The sequence below is a fragment of the Colletotrichum paranaense genome (assembly GCF_030867605.1).
Source record: "Colletotrichum paranaense strain IMI 384185 chromosome Unknown Scaffold_2.1, whole genome shotgun sequence".
Taxonomy (NCBI): Eukaryota; Fungi; Ascomycota; class Sordariomycetes; order Glomerellales; family Glomerellaceae; genus Colletotrichum; species Colletotrichum paranaense.
Window position 1 is genome coordinate 3774666 of NW_026848960.1, and position 21704 is coordinate 3796369.

Here is a 21704-nt window from a genome sequence, read left to right on the forward strand (position 1 = left end):
CCTGAATTTCATGATAGTGTGTAATACCTATCAGAATGCATCTACGTGGACTGGACACGGTCAAACTTCACACACCTGTCATCTCTAGACTGCATATTTCATCCGTAGGCAACGACAACTTTCCCCCTCCGACTCAACCATCTGTGCGTCGGGCAGAGGGAAAGAAAGCATACATCCAGCGCCTTTCCAAGATGAGTCGAGCCGATGTTGGAGTGTCTAGCCAGGACCAAGCTCGATGTAGAAGAGCCACAGAGGCCCGGAAACTTTCAGGGCTGAGGCTGATGACAGCATAACGTTGCTTCCCGCCCAGGGATGGGGCCAGCATAGACGCAGTTTCCGCCTTGTGCCCCTTGGCGGGATCCAGGGATCTGTTCCTGGAACGAATGCAGATGCTGGTGCATGAGCAGGAGCCTCGGACACCGACGAGCAGAAGTCGAGCAGACACTCGCCCGCTTTGCGTTCTCCGTGTCTGCTTTATGGTCTGTCGGATGATTAATCCGATTCTGACGGGCTCTGGATGTGAAGAACGCCTGCGGAGAACATAGTGAGGGGTTGAAAAGCCAAATCGCAGCCGGATGTCGTTTCCTGACTGTCGGAAGCATAGAGGCCAGCTGTACCGACAATCCAACTCAATAAGATGGACTCGGATGATTTGGATTTCTCCCTCTCGGACGTGCCCGTCTGACATACCGCTGGTTCTGACTTGACCTCGCAGCTGGGACCCAATAGCCCGGATTTGACAGACGAATTGTCATAGCCGGACAACGTCAGCAGAACTTACGCCGTAAGCCTGCCTTCAAGTTTTGCTTCCATCTTGCCTCACTCTCTTGTCTGGTACTCGAGAGGTGCGACTAGTCAGGCACGCCGCACGCGTTCCAGGCTGGCAAAGTGGGCATCGGAAACAACCCGACCAAGACGATGCAACTGCGATACACCACGTAGGTGTTTTGGGGCAGGGCCTTGAAAAACCGGGCCTTCGTCTGATCAGGGTCCAGGTCCAGCGGCGCGGATAATGCGGTGAGGTCTCGAATCCGTGGCCCGTCAAACACCACAGTCATCACCTTAATCGCTTGTCGGCTCATCGCCGTCGCCGGACCGGCCACAAGGTAGGATGGTGAGAAAGAGGCAATAACCGAACAAAACTCTTCCCGTGATTCGGACCCCAATGGTCGTGCGTGCTGCTTGTCTGCAAATGCTTTTCCCCTCATCGGGGAACCACCCTATTCGTGCCGCATCGCCGGTGGAAGAGGCACAGCAATAAGAACGGCATGTCTGCAACCACCAGTTCGCCGCCTGGGTCTGCAATCAGCTGACTGGAATTGCTCAAACGGACTGCGATGCCGACGCTGCTGGGTCGTAATGCCAAAAGATTTGGAAGCCGCGGCAGATGTGCCGTGTCAACGTGTGCCGTATACAGGAGCCACATTCAACAGCATGTGCCGAAAAGAGCTCCGTGTGCTGCCCCCGTTTCTTCTTCTTCTCTCCTTCAGATGCTGCCGCCGGAAAAGCCCCCCATTTCAGCCAAAACGGCGCTGTCAAATGGCTTATGCGAGTTTCATCGACACACCGACCTCTTGTGTAGGAATTGGACGGATGGAGATTGGTTGCCGAAAGCCCGCATTAACATGTTCTTTGATCCTGCAGTCATGTAGGGGACACCGCGGGGATGGTGTGAGGATGTGAATGTGACGGGATGAGTGTCGTTGGCTCAGTATTCCCGCCAGCTATTGGCCCGAGATCAGCTAGAATTCATGGTCAACCGATGGGTTGTCGGATACCTAGAGAGAAAAGCAACGGCCAATCCCGCGGAGAGAGCCAGTATGTGAAGCAATGGATAAGGGCCCGACAGTTTCTCAAATTCGTCAAACAATTGCGTCCCACCCATCAGACAGTCCATCGCCCTGGAAGGACAGAAGAGTCAGGTTGCATCGGGGACGTCTCCCGGATTGTGCATCTCGAGCTCATGCAGAAGACGGTCGGAAATCAGTGCAGGGCCCAGCTTGGTGCGTGCGACGGTGCGACGTGCGGCGTGCGGCATGCCCACGATGGCACGAAGAGATGCTTGGTGCTTGGCCGGGGAGGGGCCAAGAGGGGGGAGCAACCCGCAAGGAGCGATTGCAGGGCAGGGCATCGAATGGCAGCCCAAGACATGGACGACACACCACCGACGACAGCGCAACCCCTGTCTCATCGCTCATGCCCCCCATGGCTCTGGACGCCCTCTCAAACTTCGTCGCCGTACGGGTGTGTGTAACTGGTCAGGCGTCTGCCCATTGTCCATTGCGCAGCGCCAGGAAATGGGCGTTCCGAGTGGGCAGAGCTGCTCTCTGTGGTGACGGTTGGAAGCCCACTCATCACACCGTGCTTTGTGCTGGAGAGCGTGACTGTTTGGAGGTGGTGTACTGTGTCGGGTTTGTTTGTGTTGGGCGGTGACGAGGTGTATACATTTCTTGATTCTTGGTCAAACACGCGTCCTGATGACGGGTGCCTTGCAACGGTCGATTCGGAACAGCGGCATTGGCTTTGTCTTCCGCCAAACAGTCCTTATTCGAGGATTGTGCGGATAAACATAGGCGCACAGAAGCGAGTTGATGGTGACTGACTGACTGACTGACTCTTGTGCAGTGGATCGGACAGCCTCGAAGTTGTATCGGTAGAAGCGTACAAACGGAGACCATTGTCGTCTCCAACCCAATTCAGAGTCTACAAATCCAGAGTCCAGACCCCAGGGCCGATTCTCATGCTAGAAGATACTCAACTGGGGAGGGCCAGAACCTCAGACGACGCAAGGGACTCCCGTAATGTGGCGCATTTTTCTGCCCCAAGACGCTGGAAAGGTCTAAAAGAAGCGACCGAGCGCACTTTGGTTTTCGGCGCAGCTTCGATTGATGTGCTGATTGACTTTTTGTCGTCGTCGGTGCTGCTCTGTCGTTCGTGTAGGTGCAAGATGAGGCAAAGACGGATGGAAGAGTGTAAGGCGGGCAGTACCTTACTTACCACAGGTACCTTAGTAAGGCAAGCTGTACTTACCTACCTACCTACCTTGGGAGGGTAGATTCGCTACCAGGAGGTGAGATGGTTTACAGTATCAAAAAGGTACAAGAGAACGATGGCTCAAGCCCGGCCACTTTGTGTAGCTGTCCCGCAGTTTGTACCACACGTCGAGTGCGCCATCCCAAAAAGATACATTAGCTCCATTACGTGGGCCTTGTACCTCCTCCCATCTCAATACCTTGCCTTTACCTCCACCTACCTTACCTCAGGGCAGTCACCCAGTGCATTCAATCATCAGGCCCTGAAAAGGCCCCCAGTTTACCCAGAGCCCCCTCCCCGTTTTCCATTGGAACTTGGCCTTGGAATTAGCGCCCAAGCTCGTCCCCGTCCCGCCGCTCCCCGCCTTTTTTGCCCACTTGAATCCCACTCCATTCACTCACTTTCCTGTCGTCTTTCTCAAAAGGAACCAAGGTCCAAGGGCTCGCCCGTCGCCACTGCGCCGTTGTCGTTTGCTCTTGCATTGCTCCCCTCTCTCTCTCCGGTCTGCTCAAACCTCAAAGCCGGTCCCTTCATTCCGAAGAGAAACAGCAGGAAACCTCCTTCTTCCGTCCCCCGGTCCCGATACAGACCTGGAACTACCACCTCGATCCATATCGCCTCTGCTCATCTTACCTTGGGTACCGGGACGTCACCCGCGCACCCCAAATCTACTCTCTCTCCCACCTCAATACCCATCTTCTGAATCCTGCGGGGAAAGCTATCCGCCGACGTTTTACTTTCCAGTCTCTCGCTTCCAAGCCTTCTGATCTTCAACAAAACGCCCCCGATAGTCTTATTATTTACTCAGCCTCGAACCAGAGGATCAAACGCTCGGCGGCCGTCGCTTTCCAACTTGATCTACGCTACGTCAGCTCCTACGAAACTATTCGACCACGCTAGTTTCTGTCTTTCTGCCTGTGCCCAGTACTGCAGCCGTCACACCTCGACTTACCTCGTCAAGTAGTTTGGCTTGGCTTCGGCCCTTTTTTTGCGACTTTGTGGCATCCTACGTCTGGGGTACAACTCTCTCCAGCTTCAACCGCATCGCTCCGGTCTACCCAACTTACCTCCGTTGCCATGGCCGATCAGAATCCCGCACAACCTCAGACCATGGAGCCTCCTCACCAGGTAAGCATGTTCGCCTGATGAGCTCTTTAGATGGCCTCTGTAGCGAATCGTACTGATTGTTTCACTTAGGCACCGCCCAGTGTCCCCTCTCCTCTGTCCACGCCCGGTTCCGTCCCCATGATGAACTCGCCAGTTCCTCTCCTTCGCCCTGCCATTCCCGGCGGCCGAGGTGGAGGTGCCCGAACACCTAGACTCGGTCTCGCCATCCCCCCATCACCAAACGCGAAACCCGTCGGCGGACAAGCACCTCAACCCGTAAACTCACGACCACCTCTCCCGACCCTTCACCTGGCTACGCCGATGGGCAGCCAGTCGACACCTTACGAGCAACCACCTCGCGTGGGAGGCGTAGGACAATCTGCCAGCGGCGGTAGCGAGAGCAGTGCGGCACACTCGAGATCTGGAAGCTTCGGCCCTTTGGATGGTCGAGCTAGCAACCCCACGTCAGCTGGCTCTCAGTACTCGGCACTGTCCTTTGCCTCACAATATGGCTTTGCGCGGCCTCAAGGAACTCCCGACCCGTCGTCCGCAGTGGGATCAATCTACTCTGAGCGGAGTGAAGGCGGTGTCGGTATGGAACGGGACGGCAGTTTGCAGGGTCTAGAAGCTTTTGACAAGCTGTCATTAGAGCGGGGCAGGACGCTGGATGTGGAGGAGCTCGACTCCGAGTCGTGGAGGGTCGCGAGTATGGAAAATCGGATCGAGGAGCTCGGCAGTCTCGGCGAGGGTGCCGGCGGAGCCGTCACAAAAGCCAAATTGAAGGGTGGAAAAACCACATTCGCCCTCAAGGTGCGAACGCTTCATTTCCCACACCGACAAAATTTAAGACTAACATGCCCAGGTAATTACCACAAATCCCGATCCCGACGTTAAGAAGCAGATTGTACGCGAGTTGGGTTTCAACAAAGAGTGCGCGTCGGAGCATATCTGCCGTTACTATGGCGCCTTTGAGGACTCAACTACGGGAACGATCTCAATCGCCATGGAGTTTTGTGAAGGCGGTTCCCTGGACAGTATTTACAAGGAGGTTAAGAAACTCGGTGGACGGACAGGCGAGAAGGTTCTCGGCAAGATTTCCGAGGGCGTTCTGCGGGGACTGACGTACTTGCACGGCATGCGTATTATCCACCGAGACATCAAGCCATCCAACATTTTGCTCTGCAGGAATGGCGATGTCAAGCTATGCGACTTTGGTGTCTCAGGAGACTTTGGTACTAAGGGTGAAGCCAATACCTTCATCGGCACCAGCTACTACATGGCTCCCGAGCGCATCACCGGCCAATCCTACACCATCACCTCTGACGTGTGGTCGACTGGCGTAACTCTGCTGGAAGTGGCCCAACATCGATTCCCCTTCCCGGCCGATGGCACAGAGATGCAACCACGAGCTGGGCTGATCGACCTTCTCACCTACATTGTGCGGCAGCCGATACCAAAGCTCAAGGATGAGCCGGATGCCAACATTTTCTGGACTGACAACTTCAAGTATTTCATCGAGTGCTGGTGAGTGACGAGAGTTTGGTATGAATTATGAAATCATGTACTGACCTATCACAGCCTGGAGAAGGAACCCACAAGGCGAGCGAGCCCATGGCGGATGCTCGAGCACCCGTGGATGGTGGAAATGCGCGCGAAGCGTGTCAACATGGCCAAGTACCTGGCTCAGGTATGGGGCTGGGATACCAAGCAATGATTGGCTGATAGGCACAATGTCGTGACGACAGTAACATTGTTACATACGGCGAAATCACGGCGACACGTCAACCACAAAGCAGCAAAAAGTACATGGTTGCTCCTTGGCAGGATGACCACGGCAACCTGGGCCAGCTACCGAGGAAAGCATCAAACACACCACAAGCGAAACATGAACAAAGAACCGAGTTCAAAGGGAGACAACTCTACAGCGATGAAGCAAGCGGAAGAAGGAGGCCATTTTTCATGATTTAATAAGCGACGGGCATTATGGGCACAGGATTGCCAATGTTACGCCTTCAGGGGGTCAGATTTACTTTCTGGATATATGTAGCGGAGGCAGACGTGTACCTGGACAAGCGGCGGTGGCGGCGGATATTCAGCGAAGACTGTAGACATTACTGTGTATCCAAGCGATTGTCTATTCGGTTTGGAACAATACAAACAAAAAATTCTGCCAGTGCTGGTTAGGGTTTACCCTTTTTCTTTATGGCCGAGAGAACAAACTAAGTGGGTTGGTAAGAGTAGGATTGGCCTTGTAGGTGGCATTGTACATATATATGCTTGATTCAAGGAATCTCTCCGAGGGGGTATCTAGTCTACAACCATTTACATGCCAAGTAGATCACCTTTTTGAGCCGTGAAGTGGTGATGCCTTTTGTTTTTTTGTGTCAATCTTGCCCTTCTGTGAAGTAAGGTATTTCATGATTCCGCAGTCGTAGTCTTGGAAGTCTCTGGTACCTCGGCAGCCTCGGGGGCAGCAGCGGTAGTATCAGTGATGACAGCAGCAGGGGCAGCGGGGGCAGCCGTAGGAGCAGCGGCGACTTCGGACTCGTCGACGCCCATCAGTTCCCGCAGCGCGACGGTGGCGTAGGCGCTCTTGGGGAGCTGGAAGGTGACCACGACGGCCGTCTTTGTCTTTTCAGGGGTCGACGGGGTACCGTTCGGATCGGCGGTGGTGGTCTCCGCTTGCTGCTCCGGCTCTTGCTCCTGCTTCGGTTCCGAGGTCTGTGCCGGCGCGTCTTGCATCGGCTCATCCGCCGTAGCTTCGCCATCCACTCCTGCCGCACCCGCCTCGGTCTTGACCTTCTTCGCCGCATCTTGATCCTCAGCGTTCTCATCCTCCTGACGGCCCCGCTTCTTCCCATTCCCACCACGCCCAGCTGCTGCGCGGATGCGGTCCATGTCGGTGGGATGCATCTGCTCCTCGTCGTCCTCGTACGCGCGGACCTCGAAGCTGGGTTCCGAGAGAAAGCGCACGACGACCTTGCGGTACGCTCCCGGCAGGCTGAATTCGCGGTGGCGGCGGAGCATGTCGTGCGGGTCGAGGCCGCCGTTGTCGCGCATGAAGGTTGTGTAGAATTCGCCGATGGCGTTGGTGGGGTAGGCCACGGCGTGGCCCGGGGAGGGGAGGACGATGTCGTGGATGGTGTAGGTTCCCGAGGCGGCTTCTTCGGCGGTGAGGGCGCGGGCTGGGGCGGAGGAGGAGTCTGCGTCGTCGTCTCCTCCTTCGTTGTCTGCGTCTGCATCTGCATCGGCGGAGGAAGACTCGAGGACGAGGTCGCCTTCGACTACGTTCTTGCCATACAGACGCCAGCGGTGACTTGCTGCGTGGTTCCAGACGTAGGACTGGTAGGCGTGGAGGTACATGTTGCGCAGGCCGCGGGTGATGCTCGTGAGGGCGCCGGTGAAGTCTCTTCGGGACGGGGCGGTGGAGCGGCCGAGGTGGCGGATGAGGCTCGCCTCGGCGGAGAAGCGGCGGGGCAGGTGGGAGAGGGCTTCCTCTGCGGAGCCGCCGTCGCGGAAGACCTTGCAGGCGCGGTGGCGGTTCAGCTCGTCGCGGGCGTGGCCCTGGTCCGGGACTTCGCCCGCGAGGGCGCGCTGGGCGATGGACTCGTCGTAGTAGAGGATCGCGTTGACGGCGGCTTCAAAGTCGCCCTGCAGGAGGAGACGGCCTACCTCGTGGGTGCCGATGGCGTGGGTGCCGAAGCGTTGGTGGCCAAAGTAGTTTATCCAGCCCGGGTTGTGCATGCTCGCCATGGCGGCCTCGACGGAGGCGCGGATCTGGGAGGAGCGGTCGGCGGGGGGAAGGTCGGGGTTGCCGGCGACGAGGCAGTCTTTGAGGGCGATGACGAACTCGTTGCCCCTGTGGGCGCCGAGGTGGATGGGCGAGTGGGCGTAGCGGTAGTCGCCGACGGTGACGCCGAAGAGGCGGGCGCGGAGGAGGGCGTCGGCGCGCTGGCCGCGGACGGAGCAGCGCTGCGTGGTGGCGGCGCGGCGGTCTTTTGTGCCTGCGGTGCCGATGGCCTGGGGTTTTATGCGGAGGGCCTTGGAGATTTGGTGCAGGGCGTCCATGGTGTCGCGGTTCTCCTTGTAGAGGGTGAAGTGGAGGTACTCGCCCTCGCCGGGGGCCACGGCCTTGGGCTGCTTCTTCTTCTGTTTGTTGTTCTCGCGGTTGTTGTTGTTGTCGCGGCCGCCACGCATGCCCTTGCCCTTGCCGCGAGGGGGCGGGACTCGGGCAACGATAGCGCCCGTGGGATCGGTGGTGGTGTCGATGGTGGAGCTGAAGATGCGGCGGACGTTTTGGTGGAGCTGGGAGCGCTTGTCCTTGTCGTCCATGATGGGGGATGTGACGGGCTCGGTTTTGGCCATCTTGTCAGCGGATATCGTCTTGTAGATGGTGACGAGCTGGTTGGCGAAGTCGTCGTTTGTGAGGGAGGCGAGGAGGGCAATGTCCTCAGCGGGGACTTCGGGGATGGCGGCGGCGGGCTTCTCGGCGGCTTCTCCATCTTTCAATGGCTCTTCTGGCTTCGGCTCTTCTTCTCCCTTCTTCTCTTCTACTACGGGAACAGCAGGTGCAGGAGGTGCTGGTGGAGGCGGCGTGGTCTCCTTCGGCGGCGGGGGAAGGCGAGTTTCTGTGAGGTGAAGGACGGAACCATCTTTGTTGATCTCGTAGACTTGAAAGTCGGTGTACCTGAGCGGCTGTGTTAGTCAAGAAACACTATGAAATATATAGAATGAATTACCTCTTGCGCATATCTCCAGTCCAAGCGACCATGCTCGGGGCGATGCGCTCAGTGATGCCGAGGGACGCATCAAGGCGCGTGCCGTTGGAGCGGCGGACTTCAGCCGCCATTCTGATCCGAATTGGCGTGTAACGAGGTTCGAACTGTTGTCTCGAGTAAGAAGAGATGAAACTTAGATGAATTGATGAATCTGAGTATGAGAGGATGAGATGCGGGATGAAGCTCTACCGCGGGGCCAATTGCCATATTTTCAGTAAATGCCAGCAGAAAGTGGTAGATGGGATGAAATTTGGCAGGCGGTGTACTGGAGCTCTACCAAAACTGGCTCATTTAGGAAAGCGGTCAGCCTCGCTCATCCATTCAAGCCAATTCTCGTATGAGATTCGCTCACATTCATTGCACTTAGATCTGCCATTGACGTTCACGAGTTTCTAGTTTCTTTTCATTTTATTTCAAAGCTACTTTCTCAGTACACCTTCAATCTCAAAATCTCAACCGCATTGCCGCCCATGATGGCCTTGGCCTGCTCGCTTCCCTCACCCACCGCCACTGCAACGGCATCGGCATTCATGCTCACACTCTCCCACTCGCCCTGCTCATCAGAGGTCAATGGCGGGAAGAAGGGGTGATCAGTGCCAAACATGAGTCTATCCGCTCCACTGGCATCGATGGCCGCCTTTAGCCCAACTTCTGAGTAAATGACGGCGTCGAGGTATATCTGCTCCTTGAGCACGCTCCAAATCGTCCGGCGACCCTTGCCGACTTTGCCTTCGCGCACAAGCTGCCCGTCGTGCATGATGCAGCTCTCAATTCGCCCCGCCAAGAAAGGCAGCGTGCCTCCGCTGTGCGCCAGAAGCATACGCAGCTCGGGCACGTCGTCGAAGACGCCAGCCAGGTACATGCGCGCCACGGCGATGGTGGTCTCCATCGGGAAACCCAGAGCCAGGGGCAGAACATGGCCGTACTCGTTGCTCGCCCTGGGGCCCCAGACGTCGTTGGGCAACCCGTAGTGCGGGTGCAGGAAGATGGTCAGGCGGGCGGCGGCGATGGCCTTGAAGATAGGCAGCAGGTCCGGGTCGTCGAGGCCCTTGCCGAGCCCCGAAGTCCCGAGGATGATGCCGCGGCAGTACTTGAGCGCCTTGACGTGGTTGATGGCTTCCAGGATTGTCTCGAGTGATGCCGTCAGGGGCAGCGCAGCAAAGAAGAAGAGGCGGCCTGGGTGCGCGGCGCACATGCCGTCGAACTCCTCGTTGACGCCCTTGGCCATGGCGCCAGACTCGGAGGCATCGATGAAGTCGAGCCACGGGTTCGCCAAGGAGATGACCGAGATGTCAATCTTGTGCGTGTCCATGAAGTGAACCTTTTGATCGAGCGAGGCGTAGTGAGAGGTCAGCGGCCGGCCGGGAGGCTTCGCTGAAGGATCCTTGGTAGCCTCATCGAGGGCTTGTTCCTCCGAGGCCAGGAGGATGAGGCGCGGGTCTGGTGTTTGCGGGAAGCTGCGCACGACGGGAATGGTGGTTCTAGATTCGAGGATCTTGACGTAGGACGGGGGGTACATGTGGGTGTGGACGTCCACCACCGTCATGGCTGTTGATGAGGCCATTGTGAAATCGGACGAGCAGACGACGTCCCTTTACTGCCTTGCGTCTTCACTTGGAGCTGGTATCGAGATGACCCAAAGTACAGTCGGTCTTGTTGGTTGATCTACTTGTCGTTAACCAGTGGTTCAGCTATGAGGTTTCAAAGCATGATGCTGGGTCGACTTACAAGATGAAGAGGCTTACTCGTAACTGAGATGGTGGGAGATCTCGGCTTATCTCTTCTGCGATCCAGGGATAAGAAAAGAAGCCAATCCTATTGTTATGGTCTGTTTCTAAGTTGGAAGCTTTCCCAGGAGCAAGCAAAGCGGTGTTGCCCCTCGTCTTCCTTTTAAAAAGACAAGTACCAGTTACCCGACAAACTACGTCTTTCCAGGAAGGTGATGAGGTCGCCATGACCCGCAGCGCCTGGTTCCCCCTCCAATCCATGTTCCCCTCATATGCAAGCGCCTCAATGCACCGCATACCTCACAAAACCCCACACGCGGGCGTCTCCAAAGGTAAGTAAGGTACTAAGGTAATCCTTCCCTTGTCGATTATCTTTCTACATTACCCCGCCGTTATCTCCAATCGTCCTTCCGCGTGCCGGCGTTTAACGCACCATCGGCCTCTTATCGTCAGACTTTCCTTCTCCCCCCTCCTCTCCAGTGTGAGACACTGAGGTACTGCTTACACATAAGTATAACGTGTAGGAGCTCTCCGATGAACTTCCCACTCGTGCACCCGCGGACCCAGCCGGTCTTGTTAAGGGGTTCTCTCTTGAATTTCTCCCCGTAATGCCCCGTCCTGGCCGGGGATCAACAAGGGGCAACGCCTGGCCCCGTCCGGAACTGATTAGACGGCGCCGGTGGTTGGCTGTTAACTTACGATGTTAATGCTCGGCCTCTGGTTGGCTGGGCCGCCGCCAGTCGCCCGCGACAAGGTACTTAGACACACCTACCGTATCAACGGATAGATATAAGTCGCTCGGAACCTGTACCGCACGGATTTAGTAACGAACCTTATCGTAACTTCTTGCTCGAGATTACACCTCACCCTGATACATGTGATGCTCCTAAGTCTCAACTGACCACATTCACCTCTGAAACTCTCATCCATCCCTTCTGAACACAGTGAAAAGCAACACCCAGATCATCATGGCAGCTACAGCAGTAGACAAGGAGGGTCTCTTCATCCCCGTGAGTGACATCAGTGACATACCATCATGATCGCTTCAAGCATCACCGACTGACACCAAACATCAAGCTCATCGACTTCTCAGCCTTCCTCAACGGCGACGCCGCCAAGCGCAAGGAAACAGCAAAGCAGGTCCTCGACGGTTTCCAAAACGCAGGCTTCATCTACCTCCAAAACGTCCCCATCAGCCAGGACCTCCGCGCCGCCACCTTCGCCAAATCAGCAGACTTCTTCTCCCAGTCCGACGCCGTCAAGCAGGGCCTCGGCTGGACCACCCCGCAGGCCAACCGCGGCTACTCCGCCCCCGGCCGCGAGAAGGTCAGCAACCTCACCACCAACGAGGAAATCGAAAAGGTGCGCGCCGGAAACCCGGACCTCAAGGAGTCGTTTGAGATTGGCCGCGACGGCGAGCCGGACCACCCGAACCAGTGGCCCGTCGAGCGGGACGGCGAGCGCGTTGCGGGTTTCAAGACTCAGATGCTCGAGTTCTTTGGGCAGTGCAAGGCGCTGCACGTCGAGGTGATGCGCGCCATCGCGGTGGGTATGGGGTTGGAGGACGAGCGGTTCTTTGACGGGTATACCGACGTCGGGGACAATACCCTGCGTCTGCTGCATTACCCTTCCGTCGACCCCAACGTCTTCAAGGTGAACCCGGGTCAGGTGCGCGCTGGAGAGCACAGCGATTACGGGTCGATCACGCTGCTTTTCCAGGATGATCGTGGAGGTCTGCAGGTGCGGAGCCCGAATGGGCGATTCGTGGATGCTACGCCTATTCCTGGGACGGTTGTTGTGAATGCTGGGGATTTGCTTGCGCGGTGGAGTAATGATACCATCAAGAGCACGATTCACCGCGTCGTGGAGCCGCCGCGGAAGCCGGAGGACGGGGAGGAGTATCCTCCCCGTTACAGCATTGCGTAAGTGGCCGGTTTTGTCTGTTGCCGAAGCCCTGACGTGCTAATCGTGATATATAGGTACTTTTGTAACCCCAACTTCAAGAGTCACATCGAGGCTATCCCGGGGACGTATGCCACGGAGGAGGAAAAGAAATACGATGGCATCAACAGCGGGCAGTATCTCGTGCAGAGGCTGACGGCCACGTACTAGTGCCATTAATTGAAAACGGCCATCAAAATTTGTAGTGAATGTTTAGAAGCGAATTGACCTCGATTACTCGGCTTTTGAAGCATCACATCCCGTCAGGGGCTTCCTACGATTTCATTTTGGAAAGGGGAGTCTTGGTCTCTTCGAACCGAAGTTCAGAGGCCTGCTTGGTGCATGACCTGGAACATACTCAGCATGAACATACTGTCTTCAAGGGCTCCAATCATTTTCCGGATTGGTTTTGATCAGACTGTGTACAAAAATGGCACTAATTGGGCAAAATGGGAACGGAAGGTTTGTGACTTCTAGAATAGAATGATGAAGAACGCCATTAAACTGCACAGTATCGCAACAAATCCATTTTACATAAACTAAAGAAACAACATGGCGTGACAAGAGATGCAGTCCGTAAGTACGACATGACGCTCTCTCCATAATCAGAGTTCCTCACTGTCTATTGTGTCGTCTGTCATATCGTCTCTCGTATCGTCTGTCGCATCGTCTGTCACATAGTCTGTCGCATAGTCTGTCGTAGATTCTAGTCCCAAATTCTCAGAGACCTTTTGTCCACGCCTCGCAAGTAGAATAGCCGCCATTGAGCACAACACCGAGACGAGCGGGTTAACTTTAGTCTCCTTGCGGGAATGAGGAAATAGCGTGTACATCGAGGAGGGAACCAAAACGGCAAAGTGAAGGTCGACTATTTGACCATAAAAGTCAGTCAAGTCCGGCCGTCGCGTCATCCAGAAGGACAGAAGTGCAGAGCTGGCTATACGGTGAAGGAGGTGATTCATGAGCACTAGGCCTTCACTCATGACAAGTTCCTTCCATCTGGCCGTGCGTCTTTTGCTATTTAGATACCAGGCAACGTAAGGAATCAGAAGGACGAAGGTTTCGCCCATGAGAAGCAAGGCGCGGCGGTGCAAGACATGAGCCCATTGAGATTCCATAGATGGGCGCAGATTCGTAATACTCCTGGCGATGGACGTGGCATACTGGACTAACGACTTGGTGTAAGAGATTTTGATAGAGAAAGACTCCTGATCGAGGAAATTTTCTCGTTCAATTTTAACCTGAGGGACGCCAGCTTTCAGAAAGAGTGTGTTCTTGAGTTTTGACAAGTGACGATGTTTTGCAAAGGATATCCGCCAGAACAGCAGTTCCTGCTGATTGTCTGATATGAGTTGCTCCAATTTATCTCCCTTTGGCATGGGAACGGTGTAGCAGACGAAAGGCGGAGGTTTTGGGTCGAGAGAGAAGAAGGCACAAAGCGCACTCCTTTCTTCCACGACAACAATGAACCCATACCCATCACTGCCGCTATCTTTTTTATCAATAGTAGGGATTTTCTTGTAGAGAAGGAGAATTTGTGGCCACATCTCATTGCGAGAATATTGAACACAACTCCATTCCTTCCGATAAGAATGCTCTGGCGCCACCCCAACCAAGCGTTCGGCCCCATCGTCCGAGCCTTGTATCCGGATTGTTGTGTTTGGCGACGTATTGCCCCAAGGAGATTTTCTGTTAGGCAAATGATGCTGCTTAGAATTTAAGAAGTAAACAGTCCTTTGTTGACATTTCGTCACATCTTGCCAGGATAGAGTGACGAGACCATCCAGTTTCCGCTGATACTCGTCGGCGACAGTGGTATGATGTAGTCTGACCGCAAGAATCTGGTCGACATTGTTGTCCACCATGCAGTTGAGCACACCGTAGGATATTTTCCCCTGGCCTTTGAGAATAGGGAGAGTAACACGCAGACCGCGGGTCGTCATCTCAGTGCTTGAATTGCTTCTTTCATAGAAATCCATAGCCTGGGTTGAGATCCACCAGACAAAGTCATCAGGGCACCGGGCCAACACCCCTTGAAGCGCACCTCGGTCACAGCACATGCTATGATCGTCGTCGAGGGGATTTACCGGCCTTGGCTTGCCCTCGCCCTTCCATGTCCATGATGACATGGAGTTGTCGCAAGGCTGTTTCATCATCTTGATCTGCTGCCTCTTCAAAGCTCCTTTCTCCTTGACCTTCCTTGTCAATTCGAGTGTTAAACCGTTGATTGGCTGCTCTACAACCTCTATGATCATGTTTGTTATCTTGATTGTCTCGAAAGCCCTTCCCTTCAAGCTCTTCTCCATCCATGCGAGTATCGAATCATCGGAAGACTGCTTCATAATCTCGATTTGTAGCCTCTCAAAAGCCCTTTCCCCCTCGCCATAGAGTAGTGGCATGTTTATATCAAATATCCCAAGAAGAGAGTATGCTCTATCCTCTACCCTCGTCGTCTGTCGCCGAGCAGCCCATGACATCCGCATGGCGATCTTTGCGGAGCGAATGGCGGAGGAGACATTATTCTTTTCGAGGAATTTGGCTGGTATACTGGTGATGGGCTCAACTTTGGGCGCCAGTGAAGAACGAGTGCCAAGTTCCTTCCAAGCAGCATCGAAGAACACGACTATTCGGGGTGCGAGAAGCTCCTGCAACGTCCAACCTCTAGTGAACCACCGACTGTTACTAAATTGGCTGTCGAAGCTGCTCGGATCATCGCCTGTCTCGACATCTTCGAGGTAGACATAGCAGATCTGAGAGTCTTCGTACCACCGATACATGGAGTTGATAGCCTCGGAGAGTTCTGCACTGCTCGTCTTGTCGATGCAGCAAGTATCAACCCACACCCATTGAAAGCCCATTCGAGCCGCCAGGCAGCAGAGACCGTCGATCTTGACGTAGCCTCGTTTCCTGGTGTGGTCAGGACGGTCGAGGTCTTGGAAGGTAACCTCGTCGTCACCCCAGGTGTGTGATAGGATCACATAACGTGGCACCTTGACGAAGAACTCTTGCAGCTTTCTCGTTCCGACGTTCAGGAGTCGCATGTCGTCACAGATATATGTGATGATACTAATGTTGATTTAAAAGTTGATGTACGAGTTGATGGAGGAATGCGTACTCACAGAGAGTTGCGTGTTGGCAGAGACTGGCCACGACACGAGCCTGTTCATCTAGCCGCCGATGATCCCAGGTTGGACCAACCCCGCGTGAGATCATGCAGCTAGCCCAGCCTCAGGGGCTGCAGCGAGCAAGCCTTGTTGGTTGCCTGCATATTTGTGGACCAATGAGCACTTCCAACGCGGCAGTCGTCGGGTTCAAGTCAGTAGAATGATAGGTAAGAAGGCTGGCCAAGTTAGATTTCTGGCTCAAACGACTTGATTGATGTTCATTTGTAGAGTCGTCATGGGCTTTGGTAGTCGTGTGAAAAGTTTAGTCATTCCGTGTAAGATAGAGGAAGTTGCTTTTCCCTCGAGGGAGGTACTAGGTTTCTGAGGGAAGGATAGACGGAGGGATGTTGTCACATGGTGGGGTGGCAAGGCGGGGCATTCTGTGTACTCCAGGTACCATGCACACGCGCACTGTACTAACACTGTATACAGACGTCAAGCTCCAAGCTCATCAACGACATCGCATAGCTCTTCACAACGCCTCATTCTCATCCATATAACTTACAACGGAAAGACAAGATGAAGAAGACGTTACTCATAGTTTTCATCCATGGATTCAAGGCACGTGATTCCATGCTCATTCAATGACTGCCGATTCCTAACGTTCCGCACAGGGAGGTGACGACACCTTTGGCGACAAGGAAGGCTTCACAGCACAGCTCCGCGCAGACCTCGCCGCCCTCCTCCCAAAGATCAACGTAAACGTCCTCGTCTATCCCAAATATGAGACGCGCGGCGACCTAGGAGACTGCGTGAGCCGCTTCCGCGACTGGTAATCCTCCATTTCCACCACGGCCGAGACAGCTCATCCGCTGACGCCCCACCAGGCTCCTAGAGAAAGTAATCGACCTAGAAGTCGCAAACAACACCCCCTCGCCAACAGTAGACCCCTCCGTCCGCGTCGTCCTAGCAGGCCACTCCATGGGCGGCATCGTCGCCGCCGAGACCGTCATAGGCCTCACCTCGGAAAAGCCAATCTACTCGGAAGACGGCGTCGAAAAGGCGGCAGACTCGTCCACCGCCACCTTCAACAGCCTCATGTTCCCCTACATCCAGGGCGTCATCGCCTTCGACACGCCATACCTGGGAATCTCCCCCGGCGTTGTCGCCCACGGCGCAGAGGGCCACTACAACACCGCCAACGCCGCCATGACGCAGCTCAGCGGACTGGGGACGGCGCTCTGGGGCGCGAAACAGGCTACTTCTTCATCTTCACGAAACAAGGCCCCCGTCGCTGCACTGCCTGCTCCTCCGGCAAACTCGTCACAGCAAGGCGGTGGATGGGGCTGGGGCAAGATCGCAATGGTAGCAGGCTCCGCCGCCGCCGTGGCAGCGAGCGCGGGAGCGGCGTATTACAACCGCGAACACATCACCCAGGGCCTGACGTGGGCGACGTCGCACCTCGAGTTCGTCGGGTGTCTCGCAAAGGGCGCGGAACTGCAGAAGAGGGTGCAGTACATGGTCAAGCTCAACCGCGAGCTCGACGTCGGCTTCGCGAATTTGTACACCCGCCTCGGTAAAGCCGCCGGCTCCAAGGAGGTCAGCGTTGTCGGCACGGTGCTGGGTCGGGACCGGACGTTTTGTAACCTGCCGAAGCGGGATAATGGTGGGACATGGAAGCAGGCTGTGAATGATGTCGCTACGGAGGAGACGCAGGCGCATATGAGTGAGTCTACCCCCCTTTTCGCAGTTACCCAAATTGCTCAACGTTATGGACGTAAGTTTTGGTTTTTGCTGACTGGAAGGCTAGACATGTTTGAACCAAAGATGAACCCGGGGTACGACAGACTCAAGGAAGACGCAGCAACTCTCATCGCCCAGTGGACGCGAAACGAATGGTACGAGTCCAGCGAGGAAGACAAGCTCGCCATCAAGGAAGCGGGCGAGAGCGCTACCGCTTGAGACCGTAGACTGTGATGTTTGCTTTTGTTTCTTTATCATTACGGCTGCTGGAGCAAGGCCGCATTCTTGTAGATGCCCATCCTCTTTTTCTCATTTTTGTCTATAACCATACCCCCGACCATTATATAGTCCTTATACCCCACCTAAATTTTGGATTCTCATCTTCCCCCTTCTTTCAGTTGAAGAATTACTGCGTCTTGGAGCGGCCGGCCTCCTCGGCCTTCAAGTTGCGCATAACCTTGCTTCTCTGCTTCATCATATACGTGTACAGAATGTACGATCCTATTTCCCATTTGTCAGCACTTCTTCCTCACGATCACAGACATCAAATGGGGGGTGCGAAGACCAGAAACGGGGAAACATACCAGGAACATAAACAGCAAGAATAGCATACGAAACCCACGGCACCATCTCCCCAAACTGCCTAGCCGGCGTCGCAGCGTAGTAAATCAGCACGCACTCGCTCGTGATACCAATAGGGTACAGCACGAAGAACGTGTTATAGCGCAGCCACGTCAAGAACTTGGGCTGGAACCCGCTGAGGGTGAGCGCGAAATACGAGTAGCGGATCACCTCGGTGACGCTCCAGGCGAGCAGCATGGACGAGTACCAGGGGCTGCGGGCGAGGTAGGGGAAGGGGTAGACGACGCCCCAGACGAGGACGAAGCGGGATAGGACTTGCATCACGGTCGTGAAGACGGGGGCGCGGACGACGCCTGTGTGGAACTTGTGATTAGCTTTCGTTCCCTTGGGTTCATTACTTCTTCGACTCTGCCACCTCGGGGTTGAGGGGAGGAGAACGGATAAAAGGGAGTGTAAGGGGGATCCAAACGAACCGAGCAATGCGTGCAGAACCTCCATGGCAGCCATAGTCTGCGTCCACCGCGTCCAGTCGCCGACGCCGAGATGAACGAAATGCGGCCCGCGGAGCGCAAAGAGCGCGACGGTGCGGCCGAGGACGGTGGCCCAGGCGACGGCGGAGACGAAGTTGTAGGCGATGAGGTAGCCGTTCTTGAGGGGGGAGGATTGCCGCCTCTGCGGCTTGGCAGCTGCTGTTGCCGTGTCTGCCATTGTTCTTTGCGATTGGGGTGGTGGTTCGAGCTTCGTTTGGAGATTTCGGGGAGTGCGATGCGCGGAGAGCTTCGATCGTTGTGTCAGGTACCCGGTGGTGGTGATGATGACAAGATGGGTGTTTTTGCAGATGCAAAGCTTCTGGGAAAGATTGTTGAGGGAGGTTGAGCTGCAAGCCAAGGGTCCATCCCAATTGTCCCACATCCAATTGGGACCGAGGCATGTGGCATCCTCTGGCTGCCCATGGGTGGCATGGCATGGCGCATGGATCCTGGGGGTGTCCCACTGTACAAGGCACGCCGCGGCGCGCGTTGGTGCTCGTTTACAGGGGTCGAGCTCTGAATGCTTGATCCGACCCCTCGAACCCAAAGCTCGTAGCTGACTTTGGTACCCAAATACAACTTCATATGGCACAGATATTGCAGTGATCATAAACCGAGTAAGCTTGAAAATGTATATCATTGTACGATACTGAATAGACAAATCCCATGTTTGAACCCCGTTGCTATGCTGGCATAAATCAGATGCAAACGCCACCCGTCTCGTCTCGACGGTGAATCCCAATCACGCCCACAGCTGGTAAAACATGGCCGACATCAAGGCCACGGGCACCCAGAAAGCCATGGCACTCGACTGTCCCAGAAGCTGCCCGGGCGCCGTACCGTTGTGCAGCATCACCGCTGCGCCAATCGTGTTGGACGAATCGATGCTGCACACGATCTGGCACTTGCCCTCGCCGCGGCGGCGGTCCAGCTGACCTCTGGGACCGAGACCGGCTTGGTGAAAGCTGTTATCGAGGACGTCACGCTTCGAAGACGATTCCGTCGAGTTGAAGACCATCTCGATCCACTGGATCTGCATGACGGCCGAGTGCCCGACTTCCATTACGCCAGACCACGACCCGCCATCGCTCCACGAGTTGAGCATGACGCGGCTGGGGTCGCGGGGCACCTGAAAGGAGATGCTCGACACCTCGGACCCGTCGACGAGCCAGGTGCTGTCCTTTGCGTCCCAGTCCAGGCGGTGGACGGCCCAGTCGCGCCACGAAGTGCCCTTGGGCATGGTGCCGTTCTGCGTTGACTTGTCGATCGTGTTGCCGCTCGAGTCGAACGACGGCTGGTTGGTGTACTGGATGCGGTCGTCCGGGTCCTTGGTGAGCACCTCAATGTCGGCCTCCTGCACGTTGGCGTACTTGTCGGCCTCGCGGTAGGTGAAGAGTGCGGTGCAGGCGCCCGGGTCGCCGAGGGTGCGGGCGAGCATGCGGACCGAGACGAAGTGGTAGCCCATGGAGACGGACTCCATCTCGGCCGAGGACTGGAAGTCTTCGAAGCGGACGGTGCGCATGCTCATAAAGGTGTCCGAGGTGGCGTCCTTGTCGTTGTTCTTCTCAATGTAAATGTTGTTGGGCGAGTTGACCATGTTCACCGTGGCGTCGTTGCCGTCTTTGCCCTTGCGATCCGTGTTGTTCCAGTTCTGGATACCCCATATCGCGTTCCATGCGTCTGTGTTGAAGTAGTCAGATGTTGTGTTTGCGTTGGCGCTCGCATCCCAGTCCGTGAGGGCATCTGGGACCCCTGCGTATTGGCCGAGGTTGCGGAAGTCGAAGAACAGGTGGTTGCTGAAGTAGCTCTCTGATGTGTTGGTCAAGTAGCAGTCGCATACTGAATCGGCGACGTAGGGGTGGTCATCAGCCACAACCAACGGCAACAGCGTGAGAGCAAGGCTCACGAGAGGTGCCCGTCTGAAAGACATGATTCCGCTGCTGCTGCTTGTTGCTTGTCCGTGTGTGGCTTGGCGGTTGGGCTTGCGGCTCTGTCAGAAGTGCTGCAATCGAGAGTCTGGGGAAGCAGATGCAGAAGCAGGCGGGATATGGGATGAGTTTATTAAAGAGTGATCGACAAAATCGTCCGAGTGGTTGTCTTGACCCCGTGGGCCGTAGTCAAAGGCGACGTCGCTTTGGAGGTTGTCCCCTGCCACGGTGCACCGGAATGTGAGACGGGATCGTGCGTGCGCAAGTGCTTCTTTTTCCCTTCCGGATGCTCATCCAGCCACTAGATGGCCAGGCCCTCGCCTCACCCGAGAGATGGCAGCCCCCGGATCGAGGATCCTAAAAGGTGGAGTGAGAGATAGGTAGTTAGGGAACGTGGATCAGAACCTAATTCAAATTGTCAAAGGTAAAGAGCAAAGCGACCGATCATTCACGGAAACGGCGACGGGTTCTCCTGACGATGCTAGCGGCGCCACTGCGCACCATTAGCCAAGACCGCCAGAGATTTGGGAAAAAACGTCCTGGGAAAGTTCGAGTCCATCATCTGCAGGGATTGCGACGGCGGCGCAGGTTTGAGGTAGCACAGAGACTCCGTACTTAGTCTGTAGGCACCTAGGTATCATCGGGGGCGGCCTCCCCCCATGGACAGGACAATAAAGCTGGAGAGACGATCCCTTCGTCAGGGACTGCGCGGGAAGGCTAGGTGACGGTGATGATCTGAGAAGCAACTTGACCCAAAACGGGTGATTTTGGGTTGGGTAATGACACCCCAACCTGTCCGGATGCGGCGGCCATCCATTCGCTCTTGGTTTCTGTTGTCGTTAGCGTCGTTGGTTAAGGCGATGGCTGTGACCGCTCTACCTAGACTTCTAGGCAAGCGGGTAGACGGCGATGGCACCGCGACGGCGGCGGCCTATCATGGTCATGGCTCGAGCTTGTGTGTGTGCTATTTGTGGCCATAAAGAAAACCCCAAACCAAACCAAAGGAGGCCTGCTGTGGACCGTGGTTAGGTGGGTTGCCCGCTCATTGCCCTGGGATATTGCGTTGGCGCGCCGAGTGGTGGTCGGATGGTTTCGTGGAATACGATGTTTCTTCGTAGCTAACATAGGGCCGATGTTGTATCTGGAGGGAGGATGGAAACATGAAATGAAAGGAACTACGGAGTAGCGCTCTGCGTTTTACCCCGTGAGGTCAGTGCGAATACAACCTCGA

The 21704-nt window shown here is 55.6% G+C and overlaps 10 protein-coding genes across 10 annotated transcripts; 3 read left to right on the plus strand and 7 right to left on the minus strand.

Annotated features, from left to right (window-relative positions):
• Positions 1 to 133: 133 nt before the first annotated feature.
• CPAR01_03177 (uncharacterized protein) lies at positions 134 to 688 on the minus strand (the record flags this gene model as incomplete). Its single annotated transcript, XM_060487464.1, has 1 exon — positions 134 to 688. One exon carries the CDS (start codon positions 686 to 688, stop codon positions 134 to 136), a length of 555 nt encoding a protein of 184 aa, XP_060354792.1.
• Positions 689 to 1983: 1295 nt separating this feature from the next.
• On the minus strand, positions 1984 to 2151 carry CPAR01_03178 (uncharacterized protein; the record flags this gene model as incomplete). Its single annotated transcript, XM_060487465.1, has 1 exon — positions 1984 to 2151. The coding sequence occupies one exon, from the start codon at positions 2149 to 2151 to the stop codon at positions 1984 to 1986; it is 168 nt and encodes a 55-aa protein (XP_060354793.1).
• A 1959-nt stretch (positions 2152 to 4110) lies between these two features.
• Positions 4111 to 5854, plus strand: CPAR01_03179 (uncharacterized protein; the record flags this gene model as incomplete). The annotated part of the gene is made up of 4 exons (XM_060487466.1): positions 4111 to 4161; positions 4231 to 4950; positions 5003 to 5664; positions 5719 to 5854. 4 exons carry the CDS (start codon positions 4111 to 4113, stop codon positions 5852 to 5854), a joined length of 1569 nt encoding a protein of 522 aa, XP_060354794.1.
• Positions 5855 to 6555: 701 nt separating this feature from the next.
• CPAR01_03180 (tRNA pseudouridine synthase D) lies at positions 6556 to 8989 on the minus strand (the record flags this gene model as incomplete). The annotated part of the gene is made up of 2 exons (XM_060487467.1): positions 6556 to 8827; positions 8880 to 8989. 2 exons carry the CDS (start codon positions 8987 to 8989, stop codon positions 6556 to 6558), a joined length of 2382 nt encoding a protein of 793 aa, XP_060354795.1.
• Positions 8990 to 9345: 356 nt separating this feature from the next.
• CPAR01_03181 (amidohydrolase) lies at positions 9346 to 10482 on the minus strand (the record flags this gene model as incomplete). The annotated part of the gene is made up of 1 exon (XM_060487468.1): positions 9346 to 10482. The coding sequence occupies one exon, from the start codon at positions 10480 to 10482 to the stop codon at positions 9346 to 9348; it is 1137 nt and encodes a 378-aa protein (XP_060354796.1).
• Positions 10483 to 11613: 1131 nt separating this feature from the next.
• Positions 11614 to 12757, plus strand: CPAR01_03182 (2OG-Fe(II)oxygenase; the record flags this gene model as incomplete). The annotated part of the gene is made up of 3 exons (XM_060487469.1): positions 11614 to 11655; positions 11723 to 12567; positions 12625 to 12757. 3 exons carry the CDS (start codon positions 11614 to 11616, stop codon positions 12755 to 12757), a joined length of 1020 nt encoding a protein of 339 aa, XP_060354797.1.
• A 434-nt stretch (positions 12758 to 13191) lies between these two features.
• On the minus strand, positions 13192 to 15627 carry CPAR01_03183 (HET domain-containing protein; the record flags this gene model as incomplete). The annotated part of the gene is made up of 1 exon (XM_060487470.1): positions 13192 to 15627. The coding sequence occupies one exon, from the start codon at positions 15625 to 15627 to the stop codon at positions 13192 to 13194; it is 2436 nt and encodes an 811-aa protein (XP_060354798.1).
• Positions 15628 to 16364: 737 nt separating this feature from the next.
• CPAR01_03184 (uncharacterized protein) lies at positions 16365 to 17652 on the plus strand (the record flags this gene model as incomplete). The annotated part of the gene is made up of 2 exons (XM_060487471.1): positions 16365 to 16522; positions 16578 to 17652. Coding segments are annotated over 2 exons (1233 nt in total), but the record flags the coding sequence as incomplete, so codon positions are not given.
• Positions 17653 to 17839: 187 nt separating this feature from the next.
• Positions 17840 to 18723, minus strand: CPAR01_03185 (protein tyrosine phosphatase-like protein; the record flags this gene model as incomplete). Its single annotated transcript, XM_060487472.1, has 3 exons — positions 17840 to 17934; positions 18018 to 18368; positions 18489 to 18723. 3 exons carry the CDS (start codon positions 18721 to 18723, stop codon positions 17840 to 17842), a joined length of 681 nt encoding a protein of 226 aa, XP_060354800.1.
• A 564-nt stretch (positions 18724 to 19287) lies between these two features.
• Positions 19288 to 20475, minus strand: CPAR01_03186 (uncharacterized protein; the record flags this gene model as incomplete). The annotated part of the gene is made up of 1 exon (XM_060487473.1): positions 19288 to 20475. The coding sequence occupies one exon, from the start codon at positions 20473 to 20475 to the stop codon at positions 19288 to 19290; it is 1188 nt and encodes a 395-aa protein (XP_060354801.1).
• Between the last annotated feature and the right edge of the window lie 1229 nt (positions 20476 to 21704).